Source organism: Marmota marmota, unplaced genomic scaffold, assembly GCF_001458135.2.
Source record: "Marmota marmota marmota unplaced genomic scaffold, marMar, whole genome shotgun sequence".
In the NCBI taxonomy this organism is placed as follows: domain Eukaryota; kingdom Metazoa; phylum Chordata; class Mammalia; order Rodentia; family Sciuridae; genus Marmota; species Marmota marmota.
In genome coordinates, this window is record NW_026000164.1 from 17,180,960 (window position 1) to 17,205,082 (window position 24,123).

General features: G+C 35.1%; 1 protein-coding gene across 1 annotated transcript in view; it reads right to left on the bottom strand.

Annotated features, from left to right (window-relative positions):
* Exoc4 (exocyst complex component 4) overlaps positions 1–24,123 on the bottom strand; it is a 771,143-nt gene that overhangs the window by 685,595 nt on the left and 61,425 nt on the right. Inside the window, exons 4-5 of the mRNA XM_015493819.2 lie at positions 18,390–18,574; positions 8,840–8,949 (exon numbers count right to left, since the gene is read on the bottom strand). Of these exons, the coding sequence (XP_015349305.2) occupies positions 8,840–8,949; positions 18,390–18,574 (295 nt within the window). The remainder of the gene's footprint in view (positions 1–8,839; positions 8,950–18,389; positions 18,575–24,123) is intronic.

Here is a 24,123-nt window from a genome sequence, read left to right on the forward strand (position 1 = left end):
CATCTTTTTTGACAAAGTAAATAGTTGATGGTGATTCAATTTGATGGTAATTCAATGAGGTTATTTTAAGTTCATGAATGTGAATACTCAATAAGAAGACACAAATTCTTAATAAAACCTGACATTCTACTTCTAAAATGTATATGAGAGAGTAAAAGGCCAAAATAGCTTAGCTGATTCTAAAAACAAGCAAGATAGGAACACTTCCTTGCCAGGCACCAAAATAAACAAGAAAGCCAAAGATACTTGAACAGTGTGGTATTAGGAGAGGGACAGTATAGTCCAGGGAAACACAAGAATATAAAAACCCACAGTTTATGGGAAAAGTATAGAAGTGGCGTTAAAAATCAATGGGGCTCGTTGTTCTTACTCTTTGCAATTTTCTGACAGTTTATAAAACTATTCTAAAATAAAGTCCATTTAAGAAAAATTTTTTATTAAAGGGGAAAAGGATGAGCTACCACTAAATGCTGGATTAACTGGCTACGTATAAGAAAACAAAATTTCAGTTCCTGAAAAAGTATATAAAACATAAACTCCAAATAGCTTAAGAGAGTCAAGTTTAAAAGGCAAATTTGTAAAACATTTTAAAAACACATGCAAACATGTTTTATGATAGCAAAGTAGGAAAAGATTTTTTAAGACAAAAGAAATATAAATTATAAAAGTAATACTGACAAGTCTAACTACAATTAAGTAAAATTAACTACAATAAAATATTAAATAAGACCAACTATACAAGACTGGGGCTGTAGAGCTCAGTGGCAGAGCACCTGCCTAGTATAGGTGAGGCACTGGGTTCAATCCTTAGCACCACATAAAAATAAACAAATAAAATAAAGGCATCCTGTCCATCTATAACTACAAAACAAATTTTTAAGAAGACCAACTACAGAGCTGGAGTTGTGGCTTAGCGGTAGTGCGCTCACCTAGCACATGCAAGGCCCTTGGTTCGATTCTCAGCACCACATAAAAATAAGTAAACAAAATAAAGGTATTGTGTCCAACTATAAATGAAAAATAAATATTTTTTTTAAAAAAACTATACTGGAAGATATTTACAGAAAAGTGATAAGCATCCACTTAACTCTCTTATTTATTTATAGAGAAAACTACACAATAACAACCAGGGAAAAAACAGACAATTCAGAAAAGAGACCAAAATGGTCCATATACATGGAAAGATGATTAACACCACTGGAAACCAGAGGAATGCAAACTAAAATAAACAAAGCTGAAATTTCAAAAGCCACACACAGCTTGTCTTGTCAGATTTTCAAAAATTAAAGTCTAACAAAACCAACAGAAAGGACAAGTGGAGAAATAAAAGCTCATGCACTGCTCAGAGGCATCTGCATTGGTACGATCACTTCAAAAAGAAATGTGTTTAGAAGAAAGGATTTTCACCACAAAGAATGACAAATGTCTTGAGGCAATAGATATATTTAGCCTGAATTAAACATTACACAATGTATGCATATATGTTCACATCACATGGTATTCCACTAATATTGTATATTTTGTTTTTATATATGAGTTGAAAAATAATGTTTTCACAAAAACAACTTGGCAGGGGCTGGGATTGTGGCTCAGCAGTAGAGTGCTGGCCTAGCACGGGCGGGACCCGGGTTCGATCCTCAGCACCACACATAAAAATAAATGCATTGTGATGTGTCCATCTACACCTAAAAAATAAAATAATAATAATAAAAAAATAATTTGGCAAGCAGAGCTGAAAATACACAACGTTCCTATATGTACATACAGACACGTGCACCCTAATAGTAGAGCTTCTCCACTTTTTGAGAATCATGGCACATATGGAAAATAAAAGCACTTACATAATAAGTGTGTGACTGGAAGAGGCTGCATGTGGCTAGAGAGCACGTGCATAGAGATTCTGACTCAGACACATATATAACCCATTTCCAAGAAATTCATGGTTGGGAAACTGTCCTATAAAATATGCATACAAATAACCATTGCCATAAGGTTCATATGAACAAAAACTGGAAACAACTTACACTTTATCTAAGCATAGGGGAATGAATAGATTGTGATCTATTATGTAATGAAGTACTACATAGTGGTTAAAATTAACAAATGTAAGAACACTTTAGGACCAGTTGATTTTAAATGCCAAGGGAGGCCTGAACTAAGGACAGAAGAAACCCGAAAGACATCATATAATTTTGTAGAATCAAGATTTTCACTGTTTTACACATATGAGTTCTAAGAGAATTCATCTCATATTAGGATACATAGCTCCCACTGCATGTAGAGAGAATTCTTTAAATAACAGACCTCAAAATCTTAAATATTAAGTCTCAAACAAGATGTTATGAAATAAAACGCACATCAAGAAAACAACAGCAAAAGGAAAAACATTTAATTTGTGTTCTCTTTAGGTTTTATTTCTTAACCTATGCTCGTACCAAAAAGAAAAGAAGTAAGAAGTCCAGTTTCATTACAGTCATAATCACAGCCTTCCCAGCAGGAGCATGAATCAAATGAATAAAGAAGCCACAAATGAAATGCCTGTGTACCCTGGGAGTAATTGCTCAGTCAAAATGTTCCAAAGGCAGTTTGCCAAATGAAAGGACATACTGGGAGTCCAAAAGCTTAAACCAACATTTTTACTACAATTATTGGCTTTTCTCCACATTTTCCCATCCTTCTACCTGATGGCTGAATAACTACATATAAATTAAACAATAGTTTCCCTGTAATTACAAAATACTGTGACTGATAAGAACAACAAGAGAAAGTCTTGCAAAATGCATTCTTTACATATTTGAAGTGGAAACAGCATGAGGCCAGGCTCAAACAACAACCATCTTAGTTGACCCCAGACCAGTCCCTCAAATCTCCCTGGGAATCAGTTTCCATATCTATAAAATGATTTTTTAAATAATGTTTGAATAGTTAGAATATGCACAATTTTTCTTACATTAGTTAGTAGGGGTTTCATACAAAACAAAATGCATGTTCATAATTTTGTCTATTCTCTTCGCTTGTTTTATTAGTTTATAGATGTTCTTTATATATTCTGGACATTTAATCTCCATCAAATCAATGCTAACCTTTCCATGAGCATGAACTTTTCTGTTAATTGCCCATTACCTGCCCAGGTCTTTATTATGCCATTTCTTTTCTTCACTAACATGTAGTTGGTAAACAAAAAGGATGTTAATCATTTTTTGTTAATGTGTTATTTGCTTCTGCCAATCTATGCCTTGACTTTTCATTTTCTTTATTTTTTAATTAGATGATGCATACCCATACAAAATTCTATATAATTTTTATACCTTGAATATATTATCATATACTTAAAATTAATAGATAAGCATAAAAATAATAATAGTACTGACAACAGTACCTGCCCTGACTACTTCACAAAACTGTTGTGTGGATGATAAAATATATCTTGCAAACTATCACTTTTAAACTATGACAGAAAATATCTCACAGAAAAGTCACTCGCAACTCTACCTTTAAATAAGACATCTGAAAGACGACTCATTCACAAGCAATCAAAACTCTCACTTAATTAATAATAACCTGAAAGTTCTCAGGAATCACCTCCAACCTTAATTTATGGCACCCCAATGGGAAATCCATTTTACCCAGGGATTTCCTATTGCAACTTCTTCTATCAAAGTGTCAATTTTAATGGATTACATGCTCAATCCTACTGTTTCACAAGATGAGAGGGGAGCTTTAAGAGCCCATGTTAAACTCCCTGCTGAAAATGGCTGTTACTTTCTAGGCTGACTTGCAGAGCACTCCACAAGCAGACTCTTAGGACTTATTGTTCATGATTAAGAATAAGACAAAATTTCTTCCCTTTATTTATAGAAATCTTCTTCACTCCACTGATTTTTTTATGTCCTTAGTAACATTTGAAGCAATATCTACAAAATTTACATCTTCCTCATTTATACAATCCCCTTTAATAATGTGATACAAATTGATAAAGTTCCAAAGACTAGAACTTCAATTACATGAAAAGATTTCACTACATAATTTAAAGAATGTCAAGTTTTCCCACATTCACTCGTAAAAATAACTTGAGTCAGAAAATCAGCAGAACAGAGTGTGATTAAGTCAAATAACAGTTCCCCAAGGAGACTCATGTCCTAAACCCTAGAGCCTTTGAGCAGGTCATGGCAAAGGGTACTTCACAGGTGTGATCAGGTTAAAGACCTTAAGTTGGAGAAATTCATCTGAACTACCCACATGTGCTCAATCTAATCCCAGAAATACTTAGAAGAGAAAGGAGGTAGCAAAAAAGTAGGTCAGAGAGATGCAGCGTGAGAAAGATGTCCACAACCACTGCTGATTTTGAACCTGGAGGAAGGGGGCCAGGAGCCGAGCTAATGGCAGCCTACAGTAGCTGGAAAGGGCAAGGAAACAAACCACCCCTAGACTCTCCAGAAAAGAACACAGCCCTGCCCAACAACTTGATTTTAACACAAGAGGACTCATGCTAGATTTCTGACCAACAGAAATTTTATGTTTTAACTCACTACATCTGTGTGACTAGAAAACTGCTATACAGAGCCTGGTTTCTTTTCAGTAGAACAAACTACTTAGAAGAGTCTACTCTGAAACCTAGTTCCTGAGTTAAAATCATAGCTCTGCTATTTGTCAGCTATGTATGTTTAAGCTAATTATAAACCTCCCTAGGCCTCAGTTTTCTCAGTTATAAAATGAGGCTCCTAATAATAGCCATTTCAGAAGATTGTTGAAGGACCAAATGTAAAGCACTTAAAATATTATTTCATTTTTAGTAGACACTAAAGACATCTTAATCTGCTATTAGATTTTAGTCATCATTTTAACTACTTATTCATTCACCCACCAAAAAATCATGAGGTCAACAGTCTCCAAAAGGGTCAAAAGTAAATAATAAAACCGTCTAAAAGAAAAATTTGCACATATCTCTAAAAGCAGTCTCCATAATGGCCCCAGCTTCAATAAACTACCATGCAGTGCTTCAAGAGTTGTTCCTAATAATGTCAAAGTCCAAATATCACCATGAACTCCACTAAGTGACAAAGGCTTACTCCAGAATCTGACAGAAAATGTGCCCATTAAAAAGTAAAGATTGGAAAGATGGTGGAATGAGATGGACATCATTACTCTAGGTCCATGTGTGATGGCACATATGGTGTGATGCTACATGGTATACAACCAGAGAAATGAAAAGTTGTGCTGCAGTTGTGTAAATGAATCAAAATGTGTTGTGCTGTCATATATAACTAATTGGAATAAATAAATAAATTTTTAAAAAAGAGTAGAGCTGTCATATTAAAAATAACAGACGTGGCAAAATTAGTTTCTACTTGAATTTGCCATAATTGTCATTATTCAGCTTATTTGATAGTTATAAAGCACTTTTATTTGCAAAGCCTACACTTTCATTTGTTCATAAACAATTAAATTTTTTATTTCACTTGGCCATTTACAGGGCAACATTTGCATACAGTAATAAAATCAGACTAGACAGTGAGATTCACATTTCAAAAATGCCAAGATGTAACAATTGGTAATTTCCACAAAAAGTAGAGGTGAAACACAAATTAAAAGTATAAATGTATCTTTATTTCATAATTCTACACTCAGTAACAGCTCAGGAGAGAATCAAAAACTCAGTGAAAAGTAACACTACATCAAAAGGAGGAAAAAAATAAAGACATTCCTAACTCAACGAAAAGATTTGTGTTCTCTTTTAAAGCATTATAATAAAAAATCAGTGTTTGGGATATTTTAAAAATCGTAAGAAAACTGGCAGAAGAAAAATCTATTATAGAATAATTCCTATATTTTTCTACAGTAAAAGTAATAAACTTCAAAATTCCAAGCCTAAATAACCCTAAAATGATTTAATTAAATGGTATTTTAAAGGACAATGAAATATGCCACAGGAATAAAATATTGTTAAGCTCTCAAAAGAAATACTTTCAATTAGCTACACAAAATGTATTGGTCAATTACAAATTATTTTTTCTCTTTTCTAGTTTTACATTATTTCAAGCTCTACAGAACTATGGATCTAATAAGAACTATTACAACTAATTTTTATCTGAAAGCCAGTAACAGATATTACTATTTTTAAAAAGACATGGAGGACTCTGGGTGCCAAACGAAGGCACTTGCAAAGCATCACACAACACACCCAATTTCTCTTCCACAACCCAAAACTGCAATAGCAGAGAAACTCTTTGTAGAGGCCCAAAAACTCTGATTCTAGCTTAGCCTAGCCCTTTGCTGAAGGGGCAAGTTTGAGCCACTACAGAAAATCCAACTAAATATTTATATCCAGAATCAAAGAGAGACCTCCAACCCCAAACTTAAACATAGACTATAATGGCTCTCCTATGTCTCATTCAGTAGTATGCTAGGTCACCCCAAAGAAGGATTAGTTTACAGATAATTCCTCCAAATGTGTTAAGTGTGTGCACACAAGTAGGCAAGTATATTTGGAAGTAGTGAGGCCACAGGAAGATGCACAAGCAACCAGGTCACAGGAGAAGAGTCACATACTCAAAAGCTCTCAAGGACCAGAGATGAAACAGTAAGTGAAACAGGAGCAATAAAGTTATATTAAAAAGGAAAGAGCATGCCTGCCAAGATTTCAGCTTTAGAAAACCAACAGTGCTGGTGAAAGGAAACGTCTACATCTGGAATCTACACGCAGGCCAGGGTTAGCTGCCCGTATTCAACTATGAAAATGCAATGGGCTCAACTGATGGTTTTATATCATTTTTTTTTCTTTTTAGTTATACATGACAGTAGAGTCCACTTTGATAAAATTATACTTGCATAGAATACATCTCATTCTAATTAGAGCCCTATTCTTGTGGATATATATGATGGCATATTCATATATGTAACACAGGAAAGTTACATGAGATTCTTTCCACTGTCTTTCCTATTTCCATCCTCTCTCCCTTCCCTTCATTCCCCTTTGTCTAAACCTCTGAACATCTCTTCTTCTCCTCCCCCTCCTTTATTGTGGATCAGCTTCCACATATCGAAAAAAACATTCAATCTTTGGTTTGTTGGGATTGGCTTATTTCACTTAGCATGATAGTCTCCAGATCAATCTTTTACCAGTAAAAGTCATAAAGTCATTCTTCTTTATGGCTGAGTAATACGCCACTGTGTATATATACCACATTTTCTATATCCACTCATCTGTTGAAGGGCACCTAGGTTGGCTCCATAGCTTAGTTATTGTGAACTGTGCTGCTATAAACATTGATAAGTCATGTAGTATGCTGCTTTTTTAAAATCCTTTGGATATATACCAAGGAGTGGGAAAACTGGGTCAAATGGTGGTTCTATTCCTAGTTTTTTGAGAAATCTCCACACTGCTTTCCAGAGTTATTGTACAAATTTGCAGTTCCATCAGCAATGTATGAGTGTACCTTTTTCTCTACGTCCTTGCCAACACTTATTGTTATTTGTATTCTTGATAATTGCCATTCTGACTGGAGTGAGATAAAATCTCAGTGTAGTTTTAATTTGCATTTCTCTAATATCTAATATCTAGAGATGTTAAACTATTTTTTCATATATTTCTTCTTGAGAAGTGTTGATAAACTCTTAGCCAAGCTAACCAAAAGAAAGAGGGAAAAAACTCAAATTATTAAAATTCATGATGAAAAAGAAAACATCACCACAGATACTAGTGAAATACAAAGGATAATCAGACGTTAATTTGAAAATTTAAACTCTAATATACTAGAAAATCTTTAAGACATCAACAAATTCCTAGAGACATACAACCTACCCAAATTGAACCAGGAGAATATAGAAAATTTAAACAGATTAATTTCAAGTAATGAACTGAAGATGCCCTCAAAAGCCTTCCAACAAAGAAAAGCCCAGGGCTGGATGGATTCTTAGCCAAGTTCTACCAGTTCTTTAAAGAAGAACTAACACCATTCCTCCTTAAATTATTCCATGAAATAGAAAAGGAGGAAATGCTTCCAAACTCATTCTAAAAAGCTAGTTTCACCCTGATACCAAAACCAGACAAAGATACCTCAAGGAAAGAAAAATTCAGACCAATATCCTTGATAAGCATAGATACAAAAACTCTTAAAAACACAGGGGCAAATCTCCTACAAAAAAACATTAAGGGACTGGGGCTGGGGCTCAGTGGTAGAGCGCTTGTCTAGCACATGTGAGGCACTGGGTTTGATCCTCAGAACACATAAAAATAAACAAAATAAAGGTATGCTATCTATCTACAACTACAAAATTTAAAAAAAAAAATACACATTAAAAAGATAGTGCTGCCAAATGTTTTCTCTGATATGAGGTGGTGGGGGTTGACTCAGAGGGATAGGGAGGGAGAGCAGGGAGGATTAGATTAATTCTAGATAGGAAAGAGGGGTGGGAGGGAAAGGGAGGGGAAAGGGAATTACCAAGGATGGTGGAATGTGATGGTCATCAATATACAAAGTACATGTATAAAGACTTGAATTGGGTGTCAACATACCTTATATACAAACAGAGATATGAAAATTGTGCTCTATATGTGTAATAAGGATTGTAATGCATTCCACTGTCATCGTGTATTTTTAAAAAATAATAAAATCAATTAAAAAAAAAAAAAAAGATAATGCACCATGATCAAGTGTGCTTCATCCCAAGGATGCAAGGTCGGTTCAACATAGAGAAATCAATAAATGATGGTTTTCTGTCTTATTTCCTGTGAGGGTCACAAAGGGCTCATTGTAGGTACCAAAGCACTTACCTCAGACCTCCACCGATACTCAATAGGCATACTAAAACATTTTGTGGCTGAAGAATGAAAACTTACCACTTGAGCTTCCAGGAGTAGAGTATTGAGTAGCATCAAGGAATTTGCGTGGAGTAGGGAGGTTTGTAACATCGATCAGAGGACCAGGAGAAGCATCTTTCACGTGGGAGCTTTGGGGAAAATGAACAGTAGTTACCATTTTCGCTAAAACCAACTTAAGTCCTACTAGGTGCCTGGCCCTTATCACTTTCCTTTTTGCTACAAGCCCTCTTCACACTGTGATTTCAAACATCTCACAAGCACATTTCCAATAAAGCAGTGACTGACACAGCCAGGAGCATAAAAATGTAGTCTAAAGATTCAAAGTATTTAAATGATATTCTGGATCATCTGGATGACCACCTTATAATGAAATTGTGCCAAGCTATTGCACAATTTCTTTATATACTCCTTTATATTAAAGAATACCTTAGCAAGAAAAGTTCAAATGACATCATGACATGATATCTAAATGAAGGTTTACTAGTACAGAAACTTCATTTAAATTTGTATTATTCAAGCAGATTTTTACATATTTTTTCAGAAGTTAACTACTCTTAGTTTTCTTTAAAAGAGGCCATAAATTTCAACAAGTTGGGAATCACTAAAATAAAGCTGATTTAAAGAATCTCAAACAGGCTGATTTAGTATTTGATTAGCTTTAAAAAAAAAAAAAAAATCTTCTTTTAAAGCCTAGTCCCTCCTGTTAATAATAAACTACAGAGTGTCTTTAAAAAAAAAAAAAAAAAAAAACACTGATCTTAAATGATACAAAGATTATAAAGAACACTTCAATTTTCAAGCAATCCTGTTAAATTTATGAGCACCTGTTACCTATAAGAAAGTAGGCAATGCTAATGCAGATGAAACCTGGGCCCTGCCCTCAGGAAACTAAATGATCTAGCCACACAACAGGACCACAGAAGAGCTGCTATAACATCAGTTCCAAGGATATAGAGTCAAAGTCATAGTTCTCACTTCTTTCCCATTTCAAAAAACACCATCAGTAGTAATGGCTACCCTTGGATTGATTTTCAAAGTAGGTCATAAAAGGACAATAGGCACAAGGGGAGAAAGGAAAAGACCATCTCCATCAGAAGGGTATCTCCAAGAAGGATGGATTGAGAGATGTGAGCAATTGTGAATGACACCTGCAACCACCCCATGGTCATGTGTCCCCATTTCCTTCCACACTCTTTTGGAACCAAGGTGCTAGTTGTGTGAGTATTTTGGTTATTCATTCATTCATTCATTCATTCAATGGTGCTGGGGATGGAACCCACGCTAGGCAAGCACTTTACTATTGTGCTACATGCTATACCCAGGCATGTGTGCATTTTGAGCTTACTTTAAAAAAAACGGTTCCTTCAGAAAAATTTGAAAAATAAGCTTTGTTAAAGAGTAAAATTATCAGTTAAGGTATCACTGTTTTCATTGAGTCTTAATAATGTATGAGCCATTGTTCTAAGCCTTGAGGATGACTATGACAGTCATTAACTTTTCCCTTTTCACTTACCCAGAAAAGAAGGGAAATCATTACCCAAACAATTACTGAGCATCTGATAGTGTTCAGCACTGTGCTCTGTGCTGAAGATGCAAGTGTGCTAGGATATGAGCTATACCAAATTGCAAAATTCTAATAGTTCACTCACAGGCTAATGTGAAGTTGAAAGTGTAAGATGTAAAAGCTACATTAGGAGGAATTGAACCATCATAGTTCCGATGACTTTTCCACCAACATAAAACCATAAGCTCCTAATTGCCTCAACGATCTTTAAACACTCCAAGTCTTCAAAAAACACAATATTTTGTAATAAAAGTTTATGTATTTATAAAATCAGTTAGATCAGAGGTTTATCCTTCTTCCATCTTTTATGATTACTTTTGCATTCTCGTTGTTTTATTTTTATCTACCTTATCACTTTTTATCTGTCTTTTTCTCATAATTAGAAAACTAGCTGTCCATATTTCCATAGCACCCTAGCCCATGGATCCGGAGTCTACTGAGGTTTATAATACTGCTACTGAGTGATTAATAAAAAGTCAATTTCAAATTTACAATGACAGGAAAATTACGTATTTCAGAAATATTTAAATAACCAAGTGATTTTTAAAGGAGGATAAAGGTATCAATTAGCAGGAAAATCCAGGTAGATGTATAGCTATAATACTACCTGCCAAATCTAATAATAAATAAGTACAGTTAGTACATATGTATGTGCATACTGACATGTATATACACATGAGAATCTGTAACAGTACATACTTCTAAGAACACAGAGCACACGATTCATCTTAAATTAAAACCTACATTATTTTCTCAGTTTTAACCTAAAAATATATTTCAGTTAAATATAGGGTGATAAATGGCTTGCATTTCAACTCTGAAAAACATAACCTCCCAACTTTATAATCAGAGCCAGAGGGCTCTCAAACTCCATCAATAAACTTGTAGAAAGTCAATTTACTGCAGAACTATTTTCATAGACTCATCTCTTTCTCTCTCTAAAAATTTCCCTTAGGCCTCAATTTTCTCCTTTGTGAACACTAACCCAAAGGCAAGTAACTCTGGAAATGATTTTTGGTTTTTTTCTTGTTCTTTTATGGAAGGACTTGCTTTCAAAAGTTCCAGAGAAAAAAAAAGGATACACCCATTCATTTAGTAACTACAGACATGAAGTTTGGCAGACAGGTAGGTGTTATTATGGAATATCACATTTAATGTGTATGGACCTTAGTTTTCGTTTAAGAAGAGAAAAGAAGACCTCTTCTCACCATATCAGAGATAAAGGTGAAAACTCTTAATTACTTCAAAGGGTTTTGAATCCCTCAATGTATTTTAGAAAATAAAAACTGAGATAAAAAATAATTTTTTGAAGTTTGTAATTAATATGAACCACTTTATTCTGAGAGAGATATTGATATTTTTCTTTTTAAATACATATAACAACTTTTTTATTTTAAATCCATTCAGAATCATTCATGACTGAATTGAAAACAATAGCTGATATACACTAAATCCCTCCTAGCCTAAGAGAGTCTTGCAAAATCACCAATTGTATATTGGGATTGCATGTGTTTTGCAATTCAATAACAACATGGTGGAGGACAGGAAAACTATAAAACAAATGAAGCCAAACCAAAAATAAACAACAACTACTGCCCCCATAACCCCAAGAAATTTCTGGTCATTAATCAACCATCCCAGCTAATTAGGATCTGCTTCTAAATGTGTTTGATCTCAGAATTAAATCCATGAAAACTTTTCTTGTTTGTTTGTTTTTAAAGAAGGGCAAGAAGTACTAGGCTTACTGAATATTTGCTTTTTAATTAGAACATATTTCTATTCCTTTGCTTAGTAATCAATGGTCCAACTATGTCCAAAATTTATAGTTGCAACTCATCTGGCTGATCTTAATATCAAACCAAAGACTGACACAGGTGAGCTGAACTGTAAGCTATAACTCTAGTTATAACCTCTATAACCATACAGTTGGCACAGTACCTATCAAAGAGCAAATGCACATAAAAGTTTGTTAAGTCACACTGAGATGAGAAATATCTGTCATTTGATACTATGCGTTTAGTAAATGTTTAAGTGAACCATGAAACAGGAATGACTGGCACAGTAAGTCTATATAGTTCTATGAACTGGCTGAACATACAGAAAGAACAATGAGTGATGTAGAAGACATAAAAGTAAAAAAGAGTCATAGTTTCAAATGGCAGACCAAGGACAAAGATGTGGTAATAGAAAATAAAGTGAAATGAAAACATTAAAAATCAAAGCAGCCAGGTGCAGTGGTGCACACCTGTAATCCCAGTACCTTGGAAGTCTGAGGCAGGAGAATCCCAAGTTCCAGGCCAGCCTCTGCAACTTAATGAAACCCTGTCTCATTTAAATAAAAAGTGAAAAACAGGGCTGGGAATATGGGTAATAATAAGGTCAACAACCCTGGATTAAGCCCCCAAGATCAAATGAATAAATAAAGCAAGCAAGCAAGCAAAGAGGGGGAAAAAAAAAAAACGAAAAGAAAATGACATGTAAACAGAAAAAAATAAAAGATTAAACAGGGATCAAATAACATGATGGGATCCACAACAATCTCAACACATTTCAGAGACAAATACAGACACCAAACCCATGAGTTTGAAACGTTCTGCTCCATAAGCTAGGAGATGTCTGAAGATGTCCAAAGAAGCAAGAGCAAGCCAAGAGCTAACCCAGGAGGCATGCAATAAATGAAAAAATTGACTTTTTAATTATTTTATGTGGTTATAAAGGTGTTTTTTATGAAAACATAAAAATAAGCCATTAACTTCATTTTGATGTAACACCTTTCAAAATGTTTTACCAAAAAAAAAAAAAAAAAGTCTATCCACCACAAAACTGGAATTTCAAATAGAATAAGATATACTCCATGTTTGTAAAAATACGTCCAAATATACTCTAATGTCACATGTATCTAAAAGGAATAGATTTTTTTTTAAAACTTTAAAAAGTTTAAGACACAGGCACAGTGGTACATGCCTGTAATCCCAGCAGCCCAGGAAGCTGAGGCAGAAGGGCCTCAAGTTCAAAGCCAACCTCAGCAACAGCGATGTGCTAAACAATTCAGTGAAACCTTGTGTCTAAATAAAATACAAAAAAAANCTTGTATTTTAATGTTAATGAAGTTTTATCATGTGATTATTAAATCTAGCTAGAACTTTTTGTATATAAAAAAACATAGGTATCTAAATTTATTTTCTTCAAATCACTGGCCAGTTGGCTCAACTCTTTACTAAACACCCGTTATCACTACGACTCACCCACACACAGTAAAATACTAAAGTGTCATGAATCCTGGGATTGGTTTCTGAATTCTATTTTATCCCAGCAATCTGATTTTCTATCTGCATGCCTGTATTATTTTGACTAAAATAGCTTTACAATATATTTTGATATCACATAAGAAAAGCCTCCATCACAACTTCCCGTCTCAACTTTTTTAAAGCAAATCTTATATATTTCTTCTTCCATGTGAACTTCAGGTTTCATGTGACAATTTCAAAAACCTCAACTGGGATTTAACTGCAACTGACACCTTTATGAGGTAAGAACAAGGACAGTCTCGCCATTTGTTTTATTTCCTCCAGATATGATGTTTAATATTTTTTTCATGTAGTCATGTGTCTTCTTTTGTGTCTACTTGTCTATTTCCTACTCAAAAATCTCTGTTCTTTATATGTAGATGCCTTCATATGCTTTCCTTTGTTTTCTCCTGCTGTAGAAATTTGTTATTGGATTTTATTTGTTTTAGGAAACTAACCATGTAAACAATCTTTTTATTTGGGCAGAATCCCCATGGAGTCAAAAAAGAGATGGACCTACTTCCTACTATGGAAACTAAAGGAGGCAAGCTAGGGCCCAGGATGCTCAGCAAACTGGACGTTTCTACCCAGGACTCGGACGTTGGAGGAGATGAAGGAGAGAAACAGGACATTTAAAGATCATTGACAGGAGTGTTTAAAATCCAGCCATGGTAAGCACAGTACCAGCAGTGGTAGCAACCCTCATGGGCCCTTCATGTGGTCTAAGACTGTGTGCTCAACTGCTTTGTTTGCTTTAGTTCCTTCCTAGTACATTTGAGAACATGATTTTATAGAATGCTCACAAATTCTGTGAAATATCTGATAACTTTCCAGTTAACTCCATAGCTGTTTTAGTTCTCAGGATAGATTTCTACTCTTTACAATCAAGAATCTTAGCTAACACATCATCCTCTGAAATACCAAGTATGTTTTATTTGATTCTGTGTTCCCTAATAATTCTTAAACAATACAGAAATCTCTAAACATACCTATCAAGAGTCATAAAAACAAAATTAAATGTATTTTCTCTAATAGTTAAAGTCTAAAACAAACCAACTCTGACTCATCTTTAGCAAAAATTCAATTTTCCTTTTTATTTTCTGCCTCTTCAAATTTCCCACTCTCTACTAACTCAGTGTGGTGATATAAATCCTGCTTATTATTAGGGAAGTATTCCATGACGACACAGACCTTCTTTTTCAACAGTAGTTCTCTGCTTGTAAACACACATTTATTAGTTACTCATATACAAATTTACATATTAAATGGTGTATGTTCTTCAAAAGTTGTTTCAAGCTATCTATAACTATATTGTTCTCAAGCTGTGATTGTTGAGTTATGACAGAGTTTATCTGTGAGTAGTTTTCTAGGGGGAAAAAAACACTAGTAATTTATTTCTTATCTACAAATTCATATATGAGAACACTCAGCTGCTTATGCATACCCATAGCCACTTGGCTGGACCTAGAAATCTTTGGTCATCGGTGCATATTATACTATAGACTTGACTCCACTGTTGTCTCACATTTACTGGTCAGCAAATTCTGGTGAGCCTGACTTTTACTCCTTTTTGTGTATCAAAACTAGAGTTTACAATATAAAATGGAAGACATAGCTGGGCACAGTAGCACATGCAGGTAATCCCAGCTTTCAGGAGACTGAGGCAGGAAGATCACAAGTTCAAAGCCAACTACGACTACTTGGTGAGAATCTGTCTCAAAAAATAAAAAGGTACTCTACCTAGCTCAGTGGTAGAGTACCCCTGAACTCAATCAATACCCAGTATAGAAAGACAAATGAGCGAGGGAAGGAAGGAAAGAAGGAAGGGAGGAGGAAGGGAGCTAGGGAGGGAGGGCGGGAAAAACATAATAATTACCCAAATAATAGTGATCTGAGTAAACCAAAGGATTCTTTCCTCTCATACAAAAGAGGCAGCCCATCCAAGGCTCTAATAGATGGTTGGACATCATCAGAGTTTAGGATGTGACCTTCTATTCTTGAGGACATCTCGTGTCTAAAATAACTTCATGGCACCGACGCATGTCACAGATAGGAAGGAGATAAAGGCACGTGAAGGTTTAAAACAGTAAGCATGCCAATTTAGTTGGCATCTTTGAAAATTTTTCCCATGAGTTCTCATTCAACAGTTTGCAAGCAGAAGACCCACTAATCAGCTCTAGCTATATAGAAAAATAGAAAATAAAGCCTTTAAGCTGGGTCTCTGGCCACCAGGAACAAACAGGATTGCCATCAAAAGTAAAGGGGAGAATGGATACTGGTTAGGCAGATAACTGTCTCTATCAGAGCAGTAAACAGAATTATTCTTCCTAATGCTTATAGAATTTGTTTCTAATGAAAAAATTCCTAAGTTACATTTAAGGATTTTTTTATTTTGTTTTAATTTTACCTTGAATCCTTTTGATTTGCAGAGCAAGGTCTCTCTTTTTTCCTGTTAAAGCAGACTTTTTAATTTACATTCCAATTATTGCTTCTGAGTATCTCTGCACTGATTTGCTCAGGTTGTCATAACAAAGTACCACAGACTGAGTGTCAACAATAGGAATATATTTTTTTGTAGTTCTGAAGGCCAGAAATCTGAAGTCGAGATGTGGGCAGAGTTGATTTCCTCTTACTCTTTTGTGTGTAGATGTGTGTCTTCTCCTCTACTGTCTTCTCACTGTATCTCTCCTTGTCCAAATTCCTTCTTTTTACAAGCACAACAATCTATTGAGTTAGCAGCTACTATAATAACCTGTTTTTAACTTAGTTACTCTTGAAAAACTTTATCTCCAAATATAGTCTAAGGTTCCAGAGATTTGGATTTCAATATGTGAATTTTAGGGGGTGTGGTTCACAATACAGTCCACAGCACTATCATTTTTAGGTGTAATCCTCACCTAAAATCATTGGATTGATCACTGTTTTCCATCTTTTATTCCATCATCTTTCTTTTATCACCTTGTCTTTTTCTTCTTCATGAGGAGGAAAGTTTTTCCTCCACATCGCTGATTCATCTAACATTTTAAGACTTAAATTTCTTCACTTTTGTTTTTCTCACATTTAACTCACACTGTAGTTCTCTTAGCATTTCTCCCTGTTCCACTCTAACTGCTCCCTGTTATTGTTTCATAGAAGCGATACACTTGCTGCCTACAACCACAAATGCTCCATGATGTCAACAATAAGCATATATTCTGGTGCTAGCTGATCCACGTTGGGCAGGTCTGCTGGTCTTGAATTGGTTCTGTGTGTTTCTCTTCCTCCTCTGGGGGAAAAAAGCCAGCAGGGAATGGAGGAAGCACAAGAGGGCATACTCCCCATTTACCAGCACAAGAGTATTTGCAGCCTCTGTCTGTGTTACACATCCTAATGACTCACAAAAGTAAAAGCCCAAAACTAGAGGGGAACAAATGTACTTCTCCCACTGAAGTGGAAGAGGAAAAGAGATTATGTCAAACAATCATCTAATCTACTACCATCAAATTTCTTTTGAGAAAACTTGAGCTTCTGTTTCCCAAATTTTTTCTTGTTTGCTTTATAAATTCTTTTTTTAAAATATGTTTCCTTATCAGAGTGTTTCCTCTGATACCTCAACATAATACTTATTTTCCTATATGGCACAGAAACTGACAAGACTCATAGTAATTTTGTTTTACTGTTTTTCTTAGAATGGGAAGAAATCCATTCAGACCTACCATTCACCACCAAACTCTGGAGACAATCTCCTTAGCACTCCCACTCCCTCTCTGCAGAATGGGTAACTCAGAGTTAACCCTATTCAGATCTTGTATTGAAGTTTTGTCTCGGGTACACATTCCTACCTGGAATGGAATGTGCCTGGCAAAAGTTTATATTATGTCTATCTGCTGAAAAGGTACAAATTTCTCTTTCTTTGTCAGGATCTCTGGCTAAACTAAAGCTTCACACACAAAGTTAGCACTTTTTGTTCAAAAAGGATAGGACTTGAAAGACTTCAGTGCCAGCATGCAGTGTTCTTCTGGTATACATGGATGAGAAAGCAAAAGCATATCTATTTCAGAATATGATACTAAAATCCCCTCTGAAAAGATTTTATGGCTATTTAAAAGAATTTTGAAAGGACATGCACTTGCACAGCTGTCATATGTTAATAATCCAAACGTTTTACCATCTTAAGATCTAGGCTTACTCCCTATCTGGTCTATACTAAAGCAATGGATTTCTTAAGCTCACCCAGACCCTTAAACACAGAGCTACATTACAACCATCCAAGGAGTAAAAGGAAAGTGTTCTTTCTGAACCTCTTCTGAACAATTCCACAAGGAAGAATGCCTAAAGCTAAACATAACCCTAAGTAACAATAAATCTTATAACTTTAGTGCATATATCTATATTTCCTAACTTGGCTGACTTTACTGCCAAATTTTTTAAAAAAAAGAATTTTTCATTCCCTTTTGAGATATAAAAGAGTGTCTCTCATCCAATATACAAGAGGCCCACAGGAAATGTTTCTTAGGTATCCTTATGAAAGAGGTCCACAATAAGTGTACAATGAATGAATCAACAAACTTTGATGCCCACCTCTCAGAACAAGGAATAGCTATTACAAAACCATCTTCAAGTCTCAGAGACAGTACATTAAAGCAAAAATAAAACAAACTAGAATATTCTGAAAACAAAGAATATTTCTTCTGATAATTGCCACAAGACACTATGACAAAGAGGCACTTTAACCCACCTCATTTTCCCTTTTTCCTTGTTTCGCTGCACAACTCGGCTGGTGGACTTGATGTACAGGTGCCGGTGCAGTTCATCTATGAGAACCAAATGGAGGTTCATCTTCTTGCTGTGAAGCTCCAGCCTGAGGTCACTCAGTCCTTCTACCTGAAGCAGGGGACCCTCCAAAGACTCTACTGCTGATACCTGAAAAGACACAAAAGGAGAGCCAATAATGGACAATTAAATAATAACCAGCAATACAGTAAGTAAGAAAGACTATTTTTAAGGTACTATGAAAAGGCAGTTCATGAAAGCCTTGTGAGCATACATCAAACATGGCTGAGCATCAGGTAGATGTCTAGTCCTGCTCTTAAAGGACTGATCATCTAAGGTAAATAAAGAAAATTCTTGACCAAGATAAACATGAAGGCATGTGAAGCTCTACAGCTATATGTAGTACTTAATTCCACACATATCACTTACTGAAAGACACACAGAAGTGACCTCCCCAATTAAACGATTATATCATTCATATTCTCACAAGAATCCCAAATGCTAACTATTTAAATCAGCTTTTAATCAAATTTAGCCTTTGAAGATTAAGACCAAATAAAAGCATACTATATGAAGGTTTTAATAGCTTATTCTCATGGTGCTCACAAGTCAGAGCTTGGCTAACTAAGTTATATGTATATCTACACAGATCAGTCTCACTCCCCACATATACACACACAGAGGGAAGCACTTTTTTTTTTTTACACAAATGCTACAAGTGGGAAATATCAAATCATTGACTCTTCCTTATCCTGATCCAGTTTGAGAGAATAAATGTAATTTAGATGGTAATAGAAGATAAACTATAGAGAGGACGATATTCCTGGTGTAAAGTGGTTTGGGAGATTTTAAAGATAAAAATGATGGGGTTAATCAAACTGGTGCAGAAATGCCTAAATAAATGGAGAAGGTGAAGGATTCTGAGAACAAAAAGCAACTGACTCTGAAACTCAAAACAATAACTACAAAGGGAAAAAAAAGCACATATGATATGATCCCATTTATTTATGTATATAAATAATGTGTGTCCATGTATATATAAATATTTTTTTATATTTTAAAAGAAGAAAATATAAAGTGAAAAATATACTTTCAGTACTATTCCTCAAGAGGAGGTGATGAGGGAGACATAAAGAATGTTTAAAAGAAGACTCGAAAAGAAATGACATGACGACAAGCTGGGCTTGGAGGGGGAAGAGCACACCAGCGCCCTGAAGGACTAAGATCTGTGACTATTCCCTGCTTAGGTTCTACTTCTTCATACTCTAATAGGTAGAGGAAATAATGACCGACTACCCGTTACCCACTTCACGGTGGAACCACTCAACATAATTATAAATACAAATATGCCTCCCAAATCAAACACTCATACAAAAACAATAAACAATGAAAGCCCCAAAACATACTGATGATCAAAAAGGTTGATCACAGATGTACAGCAGTTTAAGGAGTCATCTTAGAGTTTGCAGACAGTGAATACAGAAAACTGCAAAGCTGCCAAATATAAACCATTCTGAAACGGTTAATGAAAAAAGAAATCCAATGGCTTTCCCACAAACACATCACTTGTTTTGTGATGTGCTATAATCAAATGTCAGTAGTAAATAAGTTTGCTTAAGTTAAGCAAGAAAGAATCAAGGAATGGAAGAGTGACAAGCCCTGGGCCAGCTCTGCCCTCTGAAGCCCTGCCAGTTCATTTTCACGCTGACTTGCAACTGCCCCTGCTACAAGAGCCCCTGGGCCGTGTGCAAGCTGCCAGCAATTCCAAATGGAAAGGCAGCCTCACAAAATGACCAAAGTGTCCCCAAGGAGGAAAAACAACAAATTCATTTACACTTATGCCCTAAAATGGATTTTAACTTAGGTCTCCAATGAAGAAAAGAGGATGCATTAACCTTCAGTGACATCAAGATCCAGAAAATGAAAAATAATTTGGTAAACCACTGGCCCATCGTGTAGCCTTATCCCTTAAGGTAATTAAATCCAGCTGAGATGTTTAAGCTTAAAAACCACCCACTGCACATCCACACTTGATTTATTTGTAGAAATTTGCATGAAGATTTTTAACCCAAACAGCTCACACTCCAAATACAAAACAACATGACAATATCAACTTTGAAAACAATCTAATCAATTTTTTTTTTTTTACAAAAAATTCAGGTGAAACAATTAATGCAGTGCCTGGCACACAGTGTCATAGAAATTATTTTTAGCAACACCTATTTATTCTGTAGATAGAGAATCTCAGAGAGGATTTACCTGATGTTTCAACAGCATTTTCAGCAAGGGTTCTTTCCTTCATTGAACCACCAATCATTTATAGGACAAACTTTCTGAATGTTTCCTTGACCCAAAACACAATTAACATATGTAATCAAGGGGGATCTTAGAACTTCAAAGTTTGGATACCTCACCACAAAAGAGAATTAAGAATAGTCTCTTATTCCTATTAGAAAATACAGTGCTTTATTTTCTGACCTTCACTTATTAAAAATCTATTTGTAGAGCTAAAATTCTGGGAACTAGGCAAAGTCGTCATTTGCTCCTCCCCGGATCTTCTTAGTGGTATCAAGCCATTTTGAAGAAATAGTTATCAATGCAACATTTGATCTCTAGAAAGTCAATTTTAAAACTTAGCATTTTTTAAGTGTGGTTTTAAGTAGCCTGCACCACAAAGTTACACATGAAGGAAAACGTGGTGAGGCAGCACTCAGCCTAAGAGACCATCCTGTCACTGGTGGTCAATTCTGTTGTACTACAGAGTCTGGTTTCCAAGTAATGACTAAGTATTTCCGAGTATTTGGGATTTACTAAAAGAAAAATAATTTAGTAACCTTCTATTTTTAGAAATGTGCATAACTGAGGCTGTATTTTTTAAGTATATGAAAAATAGTCATAAGTTACTTCACTGGGTTAGTCAGTTTTTCATAACTGGGACAAAACTCCTGAAATAAACAACTTATAAAGAGGAAGATTTTATTTTGGTTCATAGTTTTAGAGGTTTAAGTCTATGGCATTTGGTCCTGTTGATTTGATCCTGGGGTGGCCCGGGGAACATGGCAGGAACATGTAGCAGAGGGGGCTGGAAAGTGAAACAAAGGAAAGGGTCAGAATCCCAATATCCCATTCAAGGCATGCCCTTAATGACCTAATTTCCTTCTACAAGGTTCCACCCTTTAAAGGTTCTACCACCTCCCTCCAAAAAGCACCACAGACTTACAACCAAGTCTTCAACATACAGGCTTTTTGGGAAACATTCAAGATCCAAACCACAATATTGGGTTTTTCCAATTCAATGACTACAGAGCATTTTTTAAATGACACTGATGAAACATCAATAGAAACTGAACAAGATGAATTTGTATTCAACTAGGCAACAAAATGAACTCGACAGGATGGGGGCTTGGGACGTAGCTCAATGGTGGAGCTCTTGCCTAGCATGCATGAGGCCCTGCGTTCATACCCAATACTAGAGGGGAAAAAAATCAAAATCAATGTGACAGGAAATTTGAACAAAGTCACAAATATATACTAAAATTACAGGACAAGACACAGCAGATGAAAGAAAAGTAGACAGTACAGAGGACAGTGAATTAATTAATGCTGCCTATGTATCTAGTCACAGAATAAACAATATACATTCATGCCCTAAATGATATCTAATATAAACTCTTAGACTTTTCCAGTACGCCACACCATTTCTTCAAGTTAGATTTCTATATCATGAGAAGAGTCACCTAAATATATTTGGAATTTTTCTTACACATTTTTTTAAATAAACTTTGTAAGAAAAAAGATACTACTAGCAGGGAATTCTTTCACAGAATACTTACTACCATCTAACAGAATATCAGTGTTTTAGTCAACACAGTAGGAAACTGTTCATAAAGGTAACAGAAATCTGATTTACAGTTGAAAATAAATATTTCTTTTAGGATTATGAAGATAAATATACATTCCCAAAATACTTTAACACACAATACTGAACAGGACAGCATGTTGTAGTACTAGAAACCTATCCATGTAAGAAAAAAAATATCAAAAAATGTTTCTGTAACACAAAAAATAGGTCAAGTACACAGTTAAAATATACATAATCAAGAATTTTTTTGTCTTAAATTGAGATACCGGTCTATAACAAAGAAAAATCTTTGTGATTAAAAACCACCAAATGCACAAATTCTATCCCAAATTCGATTTTTCAATCTTATTTCTGTATAAAGTACAGGAAATTATTATTTCATAGTTATGTGCTTGTCTTCAGCTAATCTGACTCAAACTTCTAGTTAGAAATACCTAATTCTGTAGTCTATACGTTTTAGAGGAACACTGAAGTTTGCCATGCTCAGTAGCTCCTTCGCTGAGTAAATCCTATAAAACTACTGAACTTTTCATTTTTTAATTTGGGAAAGATAAGATACACAAAGGTAAATGATATAGTAACTGGTTTTTTAAAAATACCTAAATTCAATCTAAAAATATGGAAATTATAAGTGAACAAACTCTAATTTGAGCCGGGCTCAGTGGCACATGCTTGTAATCCCAGCAGCTCCTAAGGCTGAGACAGGAGGACAAATTCCAAGCCAGCCTCAGCAAAAGCAAGGCACTAAGCAATTCAGTGAGAACTTGTCTCTAAATAAAATACAAAATAGAGCTGGGGATGTGGCTAAGTGGTCGAGTACCAGTTCAATCCACCATATCAAAAATAAATTTTAAAAAAAACTAATCTGATAACTAAAACATCTGCTAGCTACAGAACTTGCTTATTTTGGCAACTATATAAACCAAGAAAGCAAACGCATTGCTGTTGTTGACTCCAAAATAAATATTTCTTTCAGGACTTTGATAATTACATAGTTCCAAAACGCTTTGACACTTTTCAATAGGTCACTTTTCAAGAGTAAATCTCCCTTAGGGAGGCATTTTTCTAGTGAGACAAAGTAACTATTCTGAAAATGTGATTACCACCCAACTTATTCATATAATAAAAAGATAGGGCTGGGGTTGTGGCTCAGTGATAGAGTACTTGCCTAGCATGCATGAGGCACTGGGTTCAATCCCTGGCACCAAATAAATAAATAAATAAAGGTATAAAAAATAAATAAAGTAGGCTACTACAGAGAATTGATACCTTATCCCTTCCTACAGGTATAAAATAAGACACAAGTTAAACAAACCTTTGAACAATCTCAACTAAATAAGAATACTAAAAAATCTTTGGCTATGAAAAACCAGAAAAACTGCCTTGGAAAGACAGATTGATTTGGTATCAACGTAATCACTGTTGGTACCCTACCTGTGAGTTACTAGAAGGTAACTCTGGGTGACTTCAGGCCTGGCTCCCTGGGTGGCCTTGACTTCCAAATGTTTACCTTCAAGCTCAGGAACTTTCAGGAGACTAAAAGAAGCCTACAAGACTCCCTATGAATGCAGAGTGATTCCAACTCACCTCTAAGCAAGAGGGAAGTCCTTTACTACACAAGAAACAAGAGTTCCCCCCCCCATCCTTCTCATCAAGCACTCCTACTTTGCTACACCTTATTTGCAGAAATTTTGACCTTTATCAAGATAGGAACTGGTAGAACATACTGAATGCTATTTAAGAAAAACAAAAAACCAATATGGCATCTTACCTGTATTAACTTGAACAAAATGTGTTTTTACAGGTCAAAATGATCAAATATTGGCTTTCATATGGT